Source organism: Tachyglossus aculeatus, chromosome 10 (assembly GCF_015852505.1).
Source record: "Tachyglossus aculeatus isolate mTacAcu1 chromosome 10, mTacAcu1.pri, whole genome shotgun sequence".
NCBI lineage: Eukaryota > Metazoa > Chordata > Mammalia > Monotremata > Tachyglossidae > Tachyglossus > Tachyglossus aculeatus.
The window spans coordinates 57218935-57238344 of NC_052075.1; the positions used below are offsets into that span (position 1 = coordinate 57218935).

Genomic DNA, 19410 nt, shown 5'->3' on the forward strand with positions numbered 1-19410 from the left:
ACAAAACCAAACATACTATCAAAATAAAATAAATAGAATAGATATGTTCTATTACTTACTTACTATGTGGGGAGGTTAAAAGGGAAGCAGCGTGGCTCGGCGGAAGGGGCCCGGGCTTTGGAGTCCGAGGTCAGGGGTTCCAATCCCGGCTCCGCCAACTGTCAGCTGGGTGACTTTGGGCAAGTCACTTCAATCAATCAATCACTCATATTTATTGAGCGCTTACTGTGTGCAGAGCACTGTACTAATCAATCAATCAATCAATCGTATTTACTGAGCACTTACTGTGTGCAGAGCACTGTACTAAGCGCTTGGGAAGTCCAAGTTGGCAACATATAGAGACAGTCCCTACCCAACAGCGGGCTCGCAGTCTAAAAGGGAGAGACAGAGAACAAAACCAAACGTACTAACAAAATAAAATAAATAGAATAGATACGTACAAGTAAAATAAATAAATAAATAGAGTAATAAATATGTACAAACATATATACATATACTAAGCGCTTCACTTCTCTGGGCCTCAGTTCCCTCATCTGGAAAATGGGGATCAAGACTGTGAGCACCCCCCCCCCCCCCCCCCCCCGGGGGACAACCTGATCACCTTGTCACCTCCCCAGTGCTTAGAACAGTGCTTGGCACATAGTAAGTGCTTAATGCATGCCATTATTATTATTATTATTATTATAAGGTGATGATGATGGCATTGATGGTGGCATTTACTAAGCGCTTACTACGTGCCAAGCACCGTTCTAAGCGCTGGGGAGGTTACAAGGTGATCAGGTTGTCCCACGGGGGGCTCACAGTCTTCATCCCCATTTTCCAGATGAGGTCACTGAGCCATGGAGAATAATAATAATAATGGCATGTATTAAGCGCTTACTATGTGCAAAGCACTGTTCTAAGCGCTGGGAAGGATACAAGGTGATCAGGTTGTCCCGCAGGGGCCTCACAGTCAATCCCCGTTTTACAGATGAGGTCACTGAGGCACGGAGAAGTCAAGTGACTTGCCCAAAGTCACCCAGCTGACAGTTGGCGGAGCCAGGATTGGAACCCATGACCTCGGACTCCAAAGCCCGGGCTCTTTCCACTGAGCCACGCTGCTTCTCTGTACTAAGCGCTCAGGAGAGGACACTAGAACAGTAGACACATTCCTGCCCACAGCGAATTCACGGTCTAGAGGGGGAGACACGTTAGTAGAAACAAATAAATGATAGATCTGGGCATAAATGGTATGGGGCTGGGAGGGGGGAAGAGCAAAGGAAGCGAGTCAATCAATCAATCAATCAATCAATCGTATTTATTGAGCCCCATGATTGACAGAGTCTGGGTCCAACCCGATTAGTCGTATCTAAGCACTTAGTCCAGTGCTCTGCACACAGTAAGCGCTCAATAAATACGTTCGAATGACTCTACCCCAGCGCTCAGAACGGCGTTTGACCACGGTGAGTGCTTAACAAATAGCACAATGAGGATGATGATGATCTTCAATAATAATAATAATAATGGCATTTATTAAGCTTGGCACATAGCTCAGTGGAAATAATAATAATAATAATAATAATGATAGTAATAATGGCATTTATTAAGCACTTACGATGTGCAAAGCACTGTTCTAAGCGCTGGGGAGGTTACATGGTGATCAGGTTGTCCCACGGGGGGCTCACAGTCAATCCCCATTTTACAGATGAGGTAACTGAGGCACAGAGAAGTTGAGTGACTTGCCCAAAGTCACACAGCTGACGATTGGTGAAGCTGGGATTTGAACTCATTCATTCATTCATTCAATCGTATTTGTTGAGCGCTTATTGTGTGCAGAGCACTGTACTAAGCGCTTGGGAAGTACAAGTTTGACCACTGACTCCAAAGCCCGTGCTTTTTCCACTGAGCCACGCTGCTTCTCACGCTGGAAGGAGCCCAGGCTTTGGGGTCAGAGGTCATGGGTTCAAATCCCAGCTCCGCCAGTCGTCAGCTGTGTGACTTTGGGCAAGTCACTTCACTTCTCTGGACCTCAGTTCCCTCATTTATTACAGAGTAATAAATCCTTACAAAGATATATACATCTATACAGGTGCTGTGGGGAGGGGAAGGACTTGCCAGTCTGGGAGGGCCCAAGCCAGCCCCAAGGGGTGGAAGTGAACAAAATAAAATCATTAGAATAAATATGTACAAATAAAATAAATACAGAGTAATAAATCCGTACAAAGATATATACATCTATACAGGTGCTGTGGGGAGGGGAAGGACTTGCCAGTCTGAGAAGGCCCAAGCCAGTCCACCCACAGCCCCAAGGGGAGGAGGTGAACAAAATTAAATCAATAGAATAAATATGTACAAATAAAATAAATACAGAGTAAAAAATTCGTACAAAGATATATACATCTATACAGGTGCTGTGGGGAGGGGAAGGACTTGCCAGTCTGGGAAGGCCCAAGGCAGTCCACCCACAGCCCCAAGGGAAGGAGGTGGGTTGGGGGGATTGGAGATGGGCTAGTGGGAGTCTGCAGGCCCCTTGGCCCTCCCTCCTTCCCTCCTTCCCTCCTTCCCTCCATCCTCCTCCCCTTCCCTGTCCATCCCGTCCGTCTCCCCCGCACAGGCCGGGCCGGACGGAGGGGCCAAACTGGGGTATCCGGCCCGCTGTGCCAGGAGGGCATCAGGCTCCCCACCGGAGCCATGGTGGGGCTTTTGGGGCTGCTCTCCAGTACGGTGCCAGGTAAGGATGGGCCTGGCGGGGTACACGGCTTGGCACAGAGATGAACTTTGGGACCCTCTGGGCAACAACAATCAATCAATCAATCAATCAATCAATCAATCATATTTATTGAGCGCTTACTGTGTGCAGAACACTGGACTAAAAGCGCTTGTATATATATCTATTCTATTTATTTTATTTTGTTAGTATGTTTGGTTTTGTTCTCTGTCTCCCCCTTTTAGACTGTGAGCCCACTGTTGGGTAGGGACTGTCTCTATATGTTGCCAACTTGGACTTCCCAAGCGCTTAGTACAGTGCTCTGCACACAGTAAGCGCTCAATAAATACGATTGATTGATTGATCGATTGTACGGATTTATTACTCTATTTCACTTGGGAAGCGGAAAGAGCCCGGGCTTTGGAGTCAGAGGTCACGGTTTCAAATCCCGACTTGGGGCGAGTCACTTCACTTCTCTGGGCCTCAGTGACCTCGTCTGGAAAATGGGGATTAAAGCTGGGAGCCCCACGGGGGACAACCTGATTACCTTGTATCCCAGCACTCGGAACAGTGCTTTGCACATAGTAAGCACTTTCATTCATTCATTCAATCGTATTTATTGAGCGCTTACTGTGTGCAGAGCACTGTACTGAGTGCTCAGGAAGTACAAGTTGGCAACATATAGAGATGGTTTCTACCCAACAATGGGCTCACAGTCTAGAAGTCTAGAAGGCACTTAATAAATGCCATTATTATTATTATTATTATTATCATTCTATTAATTTTGTTAATTCATTCATTCATTCAATCTTATTTATTCACTCATTCAATCATATTTATTGAGCGCTTACTGTGTGCAGAGCACTGGATTAAGCGCTCAGGAAGTACAAGTTGGAAACATATAGAAACAGTCCCTACCCAACAACGGGCTCACAGTCTAGAAGGCACTTAATAAATGCCGTTATTATTATTATTATTCTATTTATTTTGTTAATGATGTGCATCTAGCTTTAATTCTATTTGTTCTGACGATTTTGACACCTGTCTACATGTTTTGTTGTGTTGTCTGTCTTCCCCTTCTAGATTATGAGCCTGTTGTTGGGGAGGGACCGTCTCTATGTGTTGCCAACTTGTACTTCCCAAGGGTTTAGTGCAGTGCTCTGCACACAGTAAGCGCTCGATAAATACGATTGAATGAATGAATGAATGAATGAATGAACTTCTGTCCCTGGGTCCAGGGCAGGGGTTGGGGGTCGGTCATCTGCCTCTGTGTCTCTCTCTGCATCTCTGACTTTCCCTCTCTGTATCTCTGACTTTCCCTCTCTGTATCTCTGACTTTCCCTCTCTGCCTCTCTGACTTTCCCTCTCTGCCTCTCTGACTTTCCCTCTCTGCCTCTCTGACTTTCCCTCTCTGTATCTCTGACTTTCCCTCTCTGTATCTCTGACTTTCCTTCTCTGTATCTCTGACTTTCCTTCTCTGCATCTCTGACTTTCCTTCTCTGTATCTCTGACTTTCCCTCTCTGTATCTCTGACTTTCCCTCTCTGCATCTCTGACTTTCCCTCTCTGCATCTCTGACTTTCCCTCTCTGCATCTCTGACTTTCCCTCTGTATCTCCAACTTTCCCTCTCTGCATCTCTGACTTTCCCTCTCTGCCTCTCTGACTTTCCCCTCTCTGTATCTCTGACTTTCCCTCTCTGCATCTCTGACTTTCCCTCTCTGTATCTCTGACTTTCCTTCTCTGCATCTCTGACTTTCCTTCTCTGCCTCTCTGACTTTCCCTCTCTGTATCTCTGACTTTCCTTCTCTGCCTCTCTGATTTTCCCTCTCTGACTCTCTGACTTTCCCCTCTGTATCTCTGACTTTCCCTCTCTGTATCTCTGACTTTCCCTCTCTGTATCTCTGACTTTCCCTCTCTGTATCTCTGACTTTCCTTCTCTGCATCTCTGACTTTCCCTCTCTGTATCTCTGACTTTCCTTCTCTGCATCTCTGACTTTCCCTCTCTGCATCTCTGACTTTCCCTCTCTGCCTCTCTGACTTTCCCCTCTGTATCTCTGACTTTCCCTCTCTGTATCTCTGACTTTCCCTCTCTGCCTCTCTGACTTTCCCTCTCTGTATCTCTGACTTTCCCTCTCTGTATCTCTGACTTTCCCTCTCTGTATCTCTGGCTTTCCCTCTCTGTGTCTCTGACTTTCCCTCTCTGCATCTCTGACTTTCCCTCTCTGCCTCTCTGACTTTCCCTCTCTTTATCTCTTCTGACTTTCCCTCTCTGCCTCTCTGACTTTCCTTCTCTGCATCTCTGACTTTCCCTCTCTATATCTCTGACTATCTCTCTCTCTGGTTTTCTGTCTGAAGTACAGTGCCTGGCACATAGTAAGCGCTTTACAAATACATTCATTCTATTGTCCCTGTTTCTCTCCGACTTCATAATAATAATAATGCTGGAATTTATTGAGCGCTTACTATGTGCAAACTATGTGTACTATGTGAACAGTGCTTTGTACATAGTAAGCGCTTAAATGCATTATTATTATTATTTAACTTCTCTGTGCCTCATTTACCTCGTCTGTAAAATGGGGATTAAGACTGCGAGCCCCCCGTGGGACAACCTGATCACCTTGTATCCCCCCCAGCGCTTAGAACAGTGCTTGGTACATAGTACGAGCTTAACAAATACCATTATTATTATTCTTATCTCTGCTCCTCTCTGTAGATCTCTCTCATTCTGTATATCTCTGCGCTTCTCTGTATCTCTGTATTTCCCTCTGACTGTGAATCTCTTCCTCTCTGACTGTGTTTCTGTATTTCTTTCTGATTCTGTGCATCTCTAACCTTCTCTGTGCATCTTTTTTCCTTCTTCTGCGTGTCTCTGACTCTACCTATCTGTATCTCTGCTCCTCTCTCTGTATCTCTGCATTTCTCTCTGATTCTATGTATCTCTATCCCCCTCCATGCATCTCTGTTCCTCCTTCTGCATATCTCTGACTCTACCTATCTCTATCTCTGCTCCTCTCTCTGTATCTCTGTATTTCTCTCTGATTCTGTGTATCTCTATCCCTCTCCTTGTATCTCTGTTCCTCCTGCGTCTCTGACTGTACCTATCTCTATCTCCATATCTCTGTATTTCTCTCTGATTCTGTGTATCTCTGCCCCTCTCCTTGTATCTCTGTTCCTCCTGCGTGTCTCTGGACTGTACCTATCTCTGCTCCTCTCTCTGTATCTCTCTATTTCTCTCTGATTCTGTGTATTTCTCTCCCTCTCTATGCATCTCTGTTCCTCCTGCATGTCTCTGACTGTACCCATATCTATCTCTGCTCCTCTCTCTGTATCTCTCTCTGATTCTGTGTATCTCTGTCCCTCTCCTTGTATCTCTTTTCCTCCTGTGTGTCTCTGAGTGTACCTATCTCTATCTCTGTATCTCTGTATTTCTCTCTGATTCTATGTATCTCTATTGGAGAAGCAGCGTGGCTCTGTGGAAAGAGCCCGGGCTTTGGAGTCAGAGGCCATGTATCTCTCTTCCTCCTGCGTGTCTCTGACTGTACCCATCTCTATCTCTGCTCCTCTCTCTGTATCTCTCTATTTCTCTCTGATGCTGTGTATCTCTATCCCTCTCTATGCATCTCTGTTCCTCCTTCTGCATGTCTCTGACTCTACCTATCTCTCTCTCTGCTCCTCTCTCTGTATCTCTCTGATTCTGTATATCTCTATCCCTCTCCTTGTATCTCTGTTCCTCCTTCTGCATGTCTCTGACTGTACCCATCTCTATCTCTGTATCTCTGTATTTCTCTCTGATTCTGTGTATCTCTATCCGTCTCCATGCATCTCTGTTCCTCCTTCTGCATGTCTCTGAGTCTACCTATCTCGATCTCTGCTTCTCTCTCTGTATCTCTCTATTTCTCTCTGATTCTGTATATCTCTGTCCCTCTCCTTGTATCTCTGTTGTTCCTCCTGCATGTCTCTGACTGTACCTATCTCTATCTCTGTATCACTGTATTTCTCTCTGATTCTGTGTATCTCTATCCCTCTCCTTGTATCTCTGTTCCTCCTTCTGTGTGTCTGTGACTGTACCCATCTCTATCTCTGCTCCTCTCTCTATATATCTGTATTTCTCTCTGATTCGATATATATCTATCCCTCTCCTTGTATCTCTGTTCCTCCTTCTGCTTGTCTCTGACTGTACCTATCTCTATCTCTGTATTTCTCTCTGATTCTGAATATCTCTATCCCTCTCCTTCTATCTCTGTTCCTCCCGCATGTCTCTGACTGTACCTATCTCTATCTCTGTATCCCTGTATTTCTCTCTGATTCTGTATACCTGTATCCCTCTCCTTGTATCTCTGTTCCTCCTTCTGCATGTCTCTGACTGTACCTATCGCTATCTCTGTATCTCTGTATTTCTCTCTGATTCTGTGTATCTCTATCTCCTCCTTCTTTGTGTCTCTGACTGTACCTATCTCTATCTCTGTATCTCGTATTTTTCTCTGATTCTGTGTATCTCTATCCCTCTCCTTGTATCTCTGTTCCTCCTTCTGTGTTCTGTGACTGTACCTATCTCTGTCTCTGCTCCTCTCTCTGTATCTTTGTACTTCTCTCTGATTTGGTATATCTCTATCCCTCTCCTTGTATCTCTGTTCCTCCTTCTGCATGTTTCTGACTGTACTTATCTCTGTATCTCTGTATTTCTCTGTGATTCTGTGTATCTCTATCTCTCTTCTTGTATCTCTGTTCCTCCTTCTGCATGTCTCTGACTCTACCTATCTCTATCTCTGCTCCTCTCTCTGTATCATCTCTGTATTTCTCTCTGATTCTGTATATCTCTATCCCTCTCTATGCATCTCTGTTCCTCCTTCTGTGTGTCTCTGACTCTACCTATCTCCAACTCTGCTCCTCTCTCTGTATCTCTCTATTTCTCTCTGATCCTGTGAATCTCTATCCCTCTCTATGCATCTCTGTTCCTCCGTCTGCGTGTCTCTGACTCTACCTATCTCTATCTCTGCTCCTCTCTCTGTATCTCTCTATTTCTCTCTGATCCTGTGAATCTCTATCCCTCTCTATGCATCTCTGTTCCTCCGTCTGCGTGTCTCTGACTCTACCTATCTCTATCTCTGCTCCTCTCTCTGTATCTCTCTATTTCTCTCTGATTCTGTATACCTGTATCCCTCTCCTTGTATCTCTGTTCCTCCTCCTGCGTGTCTCTGACTGTACCTATCTCTATCTCTGTTATCTCTGTATCTCTCTCTGATTCTGTGTATCTCTATCCCTCTCCTTGTATCTCTGTTCCTCCTTCTGTGTGTCTCTGACTCTACCTATCTCTATCTCTGTATCTCTGTATTTCTCTCTGATTCTGTATATCTCTGCCCTTCTCCTTGTATCTCTGTATTTCTCTCTGATTCTGTATATCTCTGCCCTTCTCCTTGTATCTCTGCATTTCTCTCTGGTTCTGTGTCTCTGTTCTCTAGGTTTCTCTGGGTATCTCCCTTCCCCTCTCTGACTGTATCTCTGTGTTTCTGACATCATCATTATAATAATAATAATAGCATTTATTAAGTGCTTACTATGTGCAGGGGAGGTTACGAGGTGATCAGGTTGTCCCACGGCATCTCTGCTTCTCTCTGAGTCTCCACCTCCGGGTGTTTGTCTCTGACTGTGTATCCCTGCCCCTGGATTTAATAATAATAATAATGATGGTATTTGTTAAGCGCTTACTATGTGCAAAGCACTGTTCTAAGCGGTTTTCTCTCTCCATGTCCATCTGCTTTCGGGCTTCTGCTCCTCTTTGTGTCTCTGGATTCCTCTCTGTGGGTCTCTGACTCCACCACTGTCTCTGGAAGACAATCCAGGCATCCCCCTCCTTCCCAGCCCACTGTTGGTCTCTCTTGCTGAATTGTGCTTTCCAAGCGCTTAGTACAGTGCTCTGCGCACAGTCAGCGCTCAATAAATACGACTGGATGAGTGCATGAATAGAAAACAAACCCGGACAGGAGGGTCTGGAGATGGTTGATAAGGTAAGATCTCTGAGGCCCCTGATGAGGATCATCAACCAATCGATCAGTGCTATTTACTGAGCACTTACTGCACGCTGTAATAATAAGAATAATAATGATGGTATTTGTTCATTCATTCAATCAATCGTATTTATTGAGCGCTTACTGTGTGCAGAGCACTGTACTAAGCGCTTGGGAAGTACAAGTTGGCAACATATAGAGACGGTCCCTACCCAATGTTCTAAGCGCTTACTATGTGCAAAGCACTGTTCTAAGCGCTGGCGAGGTTACAAGGTGATCAGGTTGTCCCACGTGGGGGCTCACCGTCTTCATCCCCATTTTCCAGATGAGGGAACTGAGGCCCAGAGAAGCGAAGTGACTTGCCCAGAGTCACACAGCTGACAGTTGGCAGAGCCGGGATTTGAACCCGTGACCTCGGACTCCAAAGCCTGGGCTCTTTCCACCGAGCCACACTAAGCGCTTGGGAGAGGACAATACAACAACAAACAAGACACATTCCCTGCCCACAAGGAGCTGACAGTCTAGAGGGGGAGACAGACATTAACAGAAATAAATAAACGATGGCTACGAATGTAAGTGCTGTGGTGCTTACTATGTGCCAAGTACTGTGATAATAATAATAATAACTATGTTATTTGTTAAGCGCTTACGTGCCAAAACTATAATAATAAGAAGAAGAACTGCGGTATTTGTTAAGTGCTTACTATGTGCCAAGCACTGTGATGATGATAATAATAATAATAATAACTGTGGTATTTGTTAGCACTTACTACATGCCAAGCACTGTAATAATAATATAATAATAATAGTAACTGTCGTATTTGTTAAGCACTTATGTGCCAAAACTATAAGAAGAAGAAGAAGAACTGCGGTATTTGTTAAGTGCTTACTATGTGCCAAGCACTGTGATGATGATAATAATAATAATAATAACTGTGGTATTTGTTAGCACTTACTACATGCCAAGCACTATAATAATCATATAATAATAATAGTAACTGTGGTATTTGTTAAGCATTTACTATAATAATAATAGTAACTGCTGTATTTGTTAAGCGTTTACTATAATAATAATAATATTGGCATTTATTAAGCACTTACTACGTGCAAAGCACTGCTCTATGTGCCAAGCACTGTGATAATAATAATAATAATAATAATAATAATAATAATAATGACTGTGGTATTTGTTAAGTGCTTACTATGTGCCAAGCAGTATAATGATAATAATGATAATAATAACAATAACTTTGGTTTTTGTTAAGCACATACTAAGTGCCAAGCACTGTGATAATAATAATAATAACTGTGGTACTTGTTAAGCGCTTACTACGTGCTGAGCACTGTGATAATACTAATAATAATAACTGTGGTATTTGTTAAGCGCTTACTACGTGCCAAGCACTGTAATAATAATAATAATAACTGTGGTATTTGTTAAGTGCTTATTATGTGCCAAGCACTGTGATAATAATAATAATAATGACTGTGGTATTTGTTGAGCGCTTACTACATGCCAAGCACTGTAATAATAATAATAATAACTGTGGTATTTGTTAAGTGCTTACTATGTGCCAAGCACTGTGATAATAATAATAATAATGACTGTGGTATTTGTTGAGCGCTTACTACGTGCCAAGAACTGTGATAATAATAACTGCGGCATTTGTTGAGCGCTTAGTACGTGTCAAGCACTGTGATAATAATAACTGTGGTATTTGTTGAGTGCTTACTACGTGCCAAGCACTGTGATAATAATAACTGTGGCATTTGTTGAGCGCTTAGTACGTGTCAAGCACTGTGATAATAATAACTGCGGTATTAGTTGAGCGCTTACTACGTGCCAAGCACTGTAATAATGATAATAATGATTACTGCGGTATTTGTTAAGCGCTTACTACGTGCCAAGCACTGTAATAATAATAATAATAATAACCGTGGTATTTGTTAAGCGCTTACTATGTGGCCAGGCAATGTAATAATAATAATAATAGCTGTGGTATTTGTTAAGTGTTTACTACGTGCCGAGCACTGTGATGATAATAACTGTGGTATTTGTTGAGCGCTTACTACGTGCCAAGCGCTGTCATAATAATAGTAATAACTGTGGTGTTTGTTAAGCGCTTACTACGTGCCAAGCACTGTAATAATAATAATAATAACCGTGGCATTTGTTGAGCGCTTACTATGTGCCAAGCACTGTAATAATAATAATAATAACCGTGGTATTTGTTAAGCGCTTACTATGTGGCCAGGCAATGTAATAATAATAATAATAGCTGTGGTATTTGTTAAGTGCTTACTACGTGCCGAGCACTGTGATAATAATAACTGTGGTATTTGTTGAGCGCTTACTACGTGCCAAGCACTGTCATAATAATAGTAATAACTGTGGTGTTTGTTAAGCGCTTACTACGTGCCAAGCACTGTAATAATAATAATAATAACCGTGGTATTTGTTGAGCGCTTACTATGTGCCAAGCACTGTAATAATAATAATAATAACCGTGGTATTTGTTAAGCGCTTTCTATGTGGCCAGGCAATGTAATAATAATAATAATAGCTGTGGTATTTGTTAAGTGTTTACTACGTGCCGAGCACTGTGATAATAATAACTGTGGTATTTGTTGAGCGCTTACTACGTGCCAAGCACTGTCATAATAATAGTAATAACTGTGGTGTTTAAGCGCTTACTACGTGCCAAGCACTGTAATAATAATAATAATAATAACTGTGGCATTTGTTGAGCACTTACTATGTGCCAAGCACTGTAATAATAATAATAATAACTGTGGTATTTGTTAAGCGCTTTCTATGTGGCCAGGCAATGTAATAATAATAATAATAGCTGTGGTATTTGTTAAGTGTTTACTACGTGCCAAGCACTGTGATGATAATAACTGTGGTATTTGTTGAGCGCTTACTATGTGCCAAGCGCTGTCATAATAATAGTAATAACCGTGGTGTTTGTTAAGCGCTTACTACGTGCCAAGCACTGTAATAATAATAATAATAACCGTGGCATTTGTTGAGCGCTTACTATGTGCCAAGCACTGTAATAATAATAATAATAACTGTGGTATTTGTTAAGCGCTTACTATGTGGCCAGGCAATGTAATAATAATAATAATAGCTGTGGTATTTGTTAAGTGTTTACTACGTGCCGAGCACTGTGATAATAATAACTGTGGTATTTGTTGAGCGCTTACTACGTGCCAAGCGCTGTCATAATAATAGTAATAAGTGTGGTGTTTGTTAAGCGCTTACTACGTGCCAAGCACCGTAATAATAATAATAATAATAATAACCGTGGCATTTGTTGAGCGCTTACTATGTGCCAAGCACTGTAATAATAATAATAATAACCGTGGTATTTGTTAAGCGCTTTCTATGTGGCCAGGCAATGTAATAATAATAATAATAGCTGTGGTATTTGTTAAGTGTTTACTATGTGCCAAGCACTGTGATGATAATAACTGTGGTATTTGTTGAGCGCTTACTACGTGCCAAGCGCTGTCATAATAATAATAATAACTGTGGTGTTTGTTAAGCGCTTACTACGTGCCAAGCACTGTAATAATAATAATAATAACCGTGGCATTTGTTGAGCGCTTACTACGTGGCCAGGCAATGTAATAATAATAATAATAACTGCGGCATTTGTTGAGCGCTTAGTACGTGTCAAGCACTGTGATGATAATAACTGTGGTATTTGTTGAGCGCTTACTACGTGCCAAGCGCTGTAATAATAATAATAATAATAACCGTGGTATTTGTTAAGCGCTTACTATGTGGCCAGGCAATGTAATAATAATAATAATAGCTGTGGTATTTGTTAAGTGTTTACTATGTGCCGAGCACTGTGATAATAATAACTGTGGTATTTGTTGAGCGCTTACTATGTGCCAAGCACTGTAATAATAATAATAATAATAACTGTGGCATTTGTTGAGCGCTTACTATGTGCCAAGTACTGTGATGTCTTTGTCCCCCCCTTTTTCTAGCTCCCCCAGCAAGGCCGGCCTTCAGGACGTGCGTCTTCTACGAAGCCCCCGGGGTGCGGGGCAGCACGCGCACTCTCGGGGTGTTGCTGGGACCCCCGAGACCCCCGGGACCCCCAGGACCACCAGGCCGCATCCGCTGCCTCTTCAGCGCCTGCTGTTTCGGGATCTGGAACCAGACCCGGGCCGGGGTCCGCCTGAAGATGCAGGGTAGCTCATTCGGTCACTCCATGCTATCTACTGAGCACTTACCCTGCGCAAAGCGCTTGGGAGAGGACGATAGGACAGTAAACAGACACATTCGCTGCAATCCGTGGTATTTATTGAGCGCTTATGTGTGCAGAGCACTCTATTAAGCGCTTGGGAGAGGACGATATGACAGTAAACGGACACATTCGCTGCGATCCATGGTATTTATTGAGCACTTACGTGTGCAGAGCACTCTATTAAGCGCTTGGGAAAGGACGATACGACAGTAAACAGACACATTCGCTGCAATCCGTGGTATTTATTGAGCACTTATGTGTGCAGAGCACTCTATTAAGCGCTTGGGAGAGGATGATATGACAGTAAACAGACACATTCGCTGCAATCCGTGGTATTTATTGAGCGCTTATGTGTGCAGAGCACTCTATTAAGCGCTTGGGAAAGGACAATACGACAGGAAACAGACACATTCGCTGCAATCTGTGGTATTTATTGAGCGCTTATGTGTGCAGAGCACTATATTAAGCGCTTGGGAGAGGACGATATGACAATAAACGGACACATTCCCTGCAATCCATGGTATTTATTGAGTGCTTCTGTGTGCAGAGCACTGGACTAAGCGCTTGGGAGAGGACAGTATGACAATAAACAGACACATTCCCCGCAATCCACGGTATTTATCGAGCGCTTATGTGTGCAGTGCACTGGACTAAGCGCTTGGGAGAGGACAATATGACAATAAACAGACACATTCCCTGCAATCCATGGTATTTATTGAGCACTTATGTGTGCAGAACACTGGACTAAGCGTTTGGGAGAGGACAGTATGACAATAAACAGGCACATTCCCTGTAATACATGGTATTTATTGAGCGCTTACTGTGTGCAGAGCACTGGACTAAGCGCTTGGGAGAGGACAGTATGACAATAAACAGACAAATTCCCCGCAATCCATGGTATTTATTGAGCACTTATGTGTGCAGAGCACTATACTAAGCGCTTGGGAGAGGACAATACGACAATAGACACATTCCCTGCATTTCATGGTATTTATTGAGTGCTTCTGTGTGCAGAGCACTGGACTAAGCGCTTGGGAGAGGACAGTATGACAATAAACAGACACATTCCCCGCAATCCATGGTATTTATCGAGTGCTTATGTGTGCAGAGCACTGGACTAAGTGCTTGGGAGAGGACAGTATGACAATAAACAGACATATTCCCCGCAGTCCATGGTATTTATCTAGCACTTATGTGTGCAGAGCACTGGACTAAGCGTTTGGGAGAGGACAGTATGACAATAAGCAGACACATTCCCTGCAATCCATGGTATTTATTGAGCGCTTACAGTGTGCAAAGCACTGGACTAAGCGATTGGGAGAGGACAGTATGACGATAAACAGACACATTCCCTGCAATCCATGGTATTTATTGAGCACTTATGTGTGCGGAGCACTATATTAAGTGCTTGGGAGAGGACAATACAACAGTAAATAGACACATTCCCTGCAATCCATGGTATTTATTGAGCGCTTACTGTGTGCAGAGCACTGGACTAAGTGCTTGGGAGAAGACAGTATGAGAATAAACAGACAAATTCCCCGCAATCCATGGTATTTATGGAGCGCTTATGTGTGCAGAGCACTGGACTAAGCGCTTGGGAGAGGACAGTATGAGAATAAACAGACAGGCGTCCTGCCCACAAGGAGCCGACAGTCTGGAGGGGGAGACGGACGTGAGTAGAAATGAATAAAATGACCGACGTGGATGTAAGCGTCGTGGGGCTGGGAGGGAGGCGGGTGGGCGGGCGGGGGGTCCGGGCACCCCAGGACGGGTCCGGTCCCCCCCTTAGGATGCCGGGACAGCGACGAGCCGGGGTGCGAAGCCCCCCGCTGCGAGCCGGCCCCCCGACACCCCGACGCCTCCACCCTCTTCACCTGCTCCTGCGGCTCCGACCTCTGCAACCGCAACTATAGCCGCCTGCCCCCGCCGGGACCCCCCGCGCCCCGGCCCGGCCCCCGGCCCGGCCCCGGTAAGCCCCGGCCTTGGGGGGTACGCCCATCAGGGGGACGGGGGGCGGGAAACCCCGGGGTCCGAGCCCCCACCCTCACCTCCCCGTCTGCGCGGCCTAGCCGGTGGAGTTCGGGCCTAGCGGTCTGGGGTCTCCTCATAGCAGCGATAATAATGACGATGGCATTTGTTGAGCGCTTACTACGTGTGATGCACTGTTCATTCATTCAATCGTATTGATTGAGCGCTTACCGTGTGCAGAGCACTGGACTAAGCGCTTGGGAAGTCCAAGTTGGCAACATAGAGAGACGGTCCCTACCCAACAGTGGGCTCACAGTCTACTCATTCAATCATATTGATTGAGCACTTACTGTGTGCAGAGCACTGTACTAAGCGCTTGGGAAGTACAAGTTGGCAACATATAAAGACAGGCCCTACCCAACAGTGGGCTCACAGTCTATTCATTCAATCGTATTTATTGAGCACTTACCGTGTGCAGAGCACTGGACTAAGCGCTTGGGAAGTCCAAGTTGGCAACATAGAGAGACGGTCCCTACCCAACAGTGGGCTCGCAGTCTATTCATTCAATCGTATTGATTGAGCACTTACCGTGTGCAGAGCACTGTACTAAGCGCTTGGGAAGTACAAGTTGGCAACATATAAAGACAGGCCCTACCCAACAGTGAGCTCGCAGTCTGTTCATTCAATCGTATTTATTGAGCACTTACCGTGTGCAGAGCACTGGACTAAGCGCTTGGGAAGTCCAAGTTGGCAACATAGAGAGACGGTCCCTACCCAACAGTGGGCTCGCAGTCTATTCATTCAATCGTATTGATTGAACACTTACTGTGTGCAGAGCACTGTACTAAGCGCTTGGGAAGTACAAGTTGGCAACATATAGAGACGGTCCCTACCCAACAGTGGGCTCACAGTTCTGAGCACTGGGGGGGATACAAGGGGATCAGGTTGTCCCGTCCCACGAGGGGCTCACAGCCTTCACCCCCATTTGGCAGATAATAATAATAATGTTGGTATTTGTTAAGCACTTACTATGTGCCAAGCTCTGTTCTAAGCGCTGGAGAAGTTACAAGGTGATCAGGTGGGGCTCCCAGTCTTCATCCCCATTTTACAGATGAGGGAACTGAGGCCCAGAGAAGTGAAGATGAGGCCACCGAGGCCCAGAGAATAGTAATAATAATAATGATGGCATTTATTAAGCGCTTCCTATGTGCAAAGCACTGTTCTAAGTGCTGGGGAGGTTACAAGGTGATCAGGCTGGGTGGGGGGAAGGAATGAAAGGACCAGGTCAGGGCGACGCAGAAGGGAGAAGAAGAAGAAGAGAGGAGGGCTTCTACTTTGAGCTCATTGTGGGCAGGGAATGCGTCTGTTTCCGTGGCTCAGTGGAAAGAGCCTGGGCTTTGGAGTCTGAGGTCATGGGTTCAAATCCCGGCTCCACCACTGTGGGACTTTGAGCAAGTCACTTCACTTCTCTGGGCCTCAGTGACCTCATCTGGAAAATGGGGATGAAGACTGGGAGCCCCCCGTGGGACAACCTGATCACCTTGTCACTTCCCCAGCGCTTAGAACAGTGCTTTGCACACAGTAAGTACTTAATAAACGGCATCATTACTATTACTACCCTCCTCTCCCAAGGGCTTTAGTCCAGTGCTCTGCACACAGTAAGCGCCCAATAAGTCGGACTGACGGACTCTTCTAGACTGTGAGCCCACTGTTGGGGAGGGACTGTCTCTCGATGTTGCCAACTTGGACTTCCCAAGCGCTTAGTCCAGTGCTCTGCACACAGTAAGCGCTCAATAAATACGATTGATGATGATGTTGGGTAGGGACTGTCTCTCTATGTTGCCAACTTGGACTTCCCAAGCGCTTAGTCCAGTGCTCTGCACATAGTAAGCGCTCAATAAATACGATTGATGATGATGTTGGGTAGGGACTGTCTCTATATGTTGCCAACTTGGACTTCCCAAGCGCTTAGTCCAGTGCTCTGCACACGGTAAGCGCTCAATAAATACGATTGATGATGATGTTGGGTAGGGACTGTCTCTATATGTTGCCAACTTGGACGTCCCAAGCGCTTAGTCCAGTGCTCTGCACACGGTAAGCGCTCAATAAATATGATTGATTGATTGATTGATTGATTGATTGATTGATTGATTGATTGTTTCCCCCAGGGCCCACCGTGCGGGCCCCGCTGACCACGCTGGGCCTGAGTGCCGGACTCCTCTTTCTCGTCCTGCTGAGCGGCCTCGTCCTGGGTACGACTGCGCCCCTTCGTGCCCCCCGACCCCGCAGTCCCTCTGACCTCTGACCTCTGACCTCTGACCCCGGCCCCCCACCCATCTCCCCAGCCCTGCGCCGTTGGAAAGCGGGCCGGCCCCCAGGAAGCCGGGGGGCGAAGGGTCGGGCGCCAGAGCCGGAGCCAGATCCCGGCGGGGGCTCCGGCCTGGTCCCCCCGGAACTCCCGGAGCTGAGCTTCTCCCAGGTATCCATCGGTCCGTCCCTCCAGCCTATTTACTGAGCGCCTACTTCATTCATTCCATCCTACTCAATAACAGTGATAATAATGGAGGCATTTGTTAAGTTCTTCCTCCTCTCCAGGCACCGTTCAAAGCGCTGGGGTAGACACAAGTACATCCCGCAGGAGCACTGTACTAAGCAGTGTGGCTCAGGGGAGAAGAGCCCGGGCTTTGGAGTCAGAGGTCATGGGTTCAAGTCCTGACTCCGCCACTTGCCAGCTGTGTGACTTTGGGCAAGTCACTTCACTTCTCTGGGCCTCAGTTCCCTCATCTGTAAAATGGGGATGAATACTGTGGGACAGCCTGATCACCTTGTAACCTCCCCAGCACTTAGAACAGTGCTTTGCACATAGTAAGTGCTTAATAAATGCCGTTATTGTTATTATTATTATTATTAAGCGCTTACTGTGTACTGAGCACTCGGGAGAAGACACTCCAGACCCTCTAATGATAAGAATTTTCAAGTAAATCAGACCGGACACAGTCCCTGTCGTTCATTCATTCACTCAGTCGTATTTATTGAGTGCTTACTGTGAGCAGTGTGCTTATAAGCTGTGTGCTTATTGAGCAGAGCACTGTACTAAGCGCTTGGGAAGTCCACGTTGGCAACGTCTAGAGACGGTCCCTACCCAACAGCGGGCTCACAGTCTAGAAAGGGGAGGCAGACGACAAAACAAAACATGTGGACAGGGGTCCAGTCATCAGAATAAATAGAAATAGAGCTGGATGCACACCAATCAATCATATTTATTGAGCGCTTACTGTGTGCAGAGCAGAATAGAATAGTTGTCATTCATTCATTCATTCAATCGTATTTATTGAGCGCTTACTGTGTGCAGAGCACTGGACTAAGCGCTTGGGAAGTCCAAGTTGGCAACATCTAGAGCCGGTCCCTACCCAACGGCGGGCTCACAGTCTAGAAGGGGGAGACGGACGACAAAACAAAGCGTATTAACAAACTAAAAGTCCCGTACGGGCACTGTACTAAGCGCTTACTGTGTACTGAGCGCTCAAAAGAAGACCCTCCAGACCCTCCAATAATAATAATTTTGGTATTTGTTAAGCGTTTACTATGTGCAAAGCACTGTTCCAAGCGCTGGGGAGGATACAAAGTGATCAGGTGGTCCCATGTGGGGCTCACAGTCTTCGTCCCCATTTTCCAGATGAGGTCACTGAGGCACAGAGGAGTGAAGTGACTGGCCCCAAGTCACGCAGCTGACAAGCGGCGGAGCTCTAGACACCGAGCTCGTGGTGGGCGGGGAAGGAAGCTTGGCCTAGTGGTTAGAGCTCGGACATGGGAGTCCGAAGGTCACGGGTTCTAATTCCCACTCCACCACTTCCCCGTGGCGTGGCCTTGGGCAAGTCACTTCTCTGGGCCTCAGTTCGCCCGTCTGGAAAATGGGGATTGAGACTGTGAGCCCCACGGGGAGACAGGAACTGGGTCCAAACTGATTTGCTGGCATCCACCCCAGCGCTTTTTTTAGTATTATTATTATTGTTACGTCCGTTTGTCGTCGTTTTGTCCCACAGACAATTCGTCAAAGCCTACTGAAGGCCCATCTCCTCCTGGAGGCCTTCCCTGATGAGGCCCCACTTTTCCACAATCAATCAATCATCAATCAATCGTATTTACTGAGCGCTTACTGTGTGCAGAGCACTGTACTGAGTGAGCGCTTGGCTCTCCCAATATTTATTTATTTATTTTACTTGTGCATATCTATTTTATTTATTTTATTTTGTTAATGTCAACCAATCAATCATATTTATTGAGCGCTTACTGTGTGCAGAGCAATGTACTGAGCGCTTGGCTCTCCCAATATTTATTTATTTATTTTACTTGTACATATCTATTTTATTTATTTTATTTTGTTCATATCAATCAATCAGTCGTATTTACTGAGCGCTTACAGTGTGCAGAGCACTGGACTAAGCGCTTGGGAAGTCCAAGTTGGCAACATCTAGAGACT

General features: G+C 45.4%; 1 protein-coding gene across 4 annotated transcripts in view; it reads left to right on the top strand.

The window, feature by feature from the left end:
* The first annotated feature begins 2620 nt into the window (after positions 1-2620).
* The window catches only part of AMHR2 (anti-Mullerian hormone receptor type 2), a 33379-nt gene continuing 16589 nt past the window's right edge, over positions 2621-19410 (top strand). For 3 of the 4 annotated variants that reach the window (XM_038752895.1, XM_038752896.1, XM_038752898.1), the window contains exons 1-5: positions 2621-2710; positions 12697-12903; positions 14752-14931; positions 17099-17182; positions 17276-17409. In XM_038752895.1, the coding sequence (XP_038608823.1) occupies positions 2671-2710; positions 12697-12903; positions 14752-14931; positions 17099-17182; positions 17276-17409 (645 nt within the window). In that variant the 5' untranslated portion in view covers positions 2621-2670. The remainder of the gene's footprint in view (positions 2711-12696; positions 12904-14751; positions 14932-17098; positions 17183-17275; positions 17410-19410) is intronic. The other variant, XM_038752897.1, reaches the window with a different exon arrangement.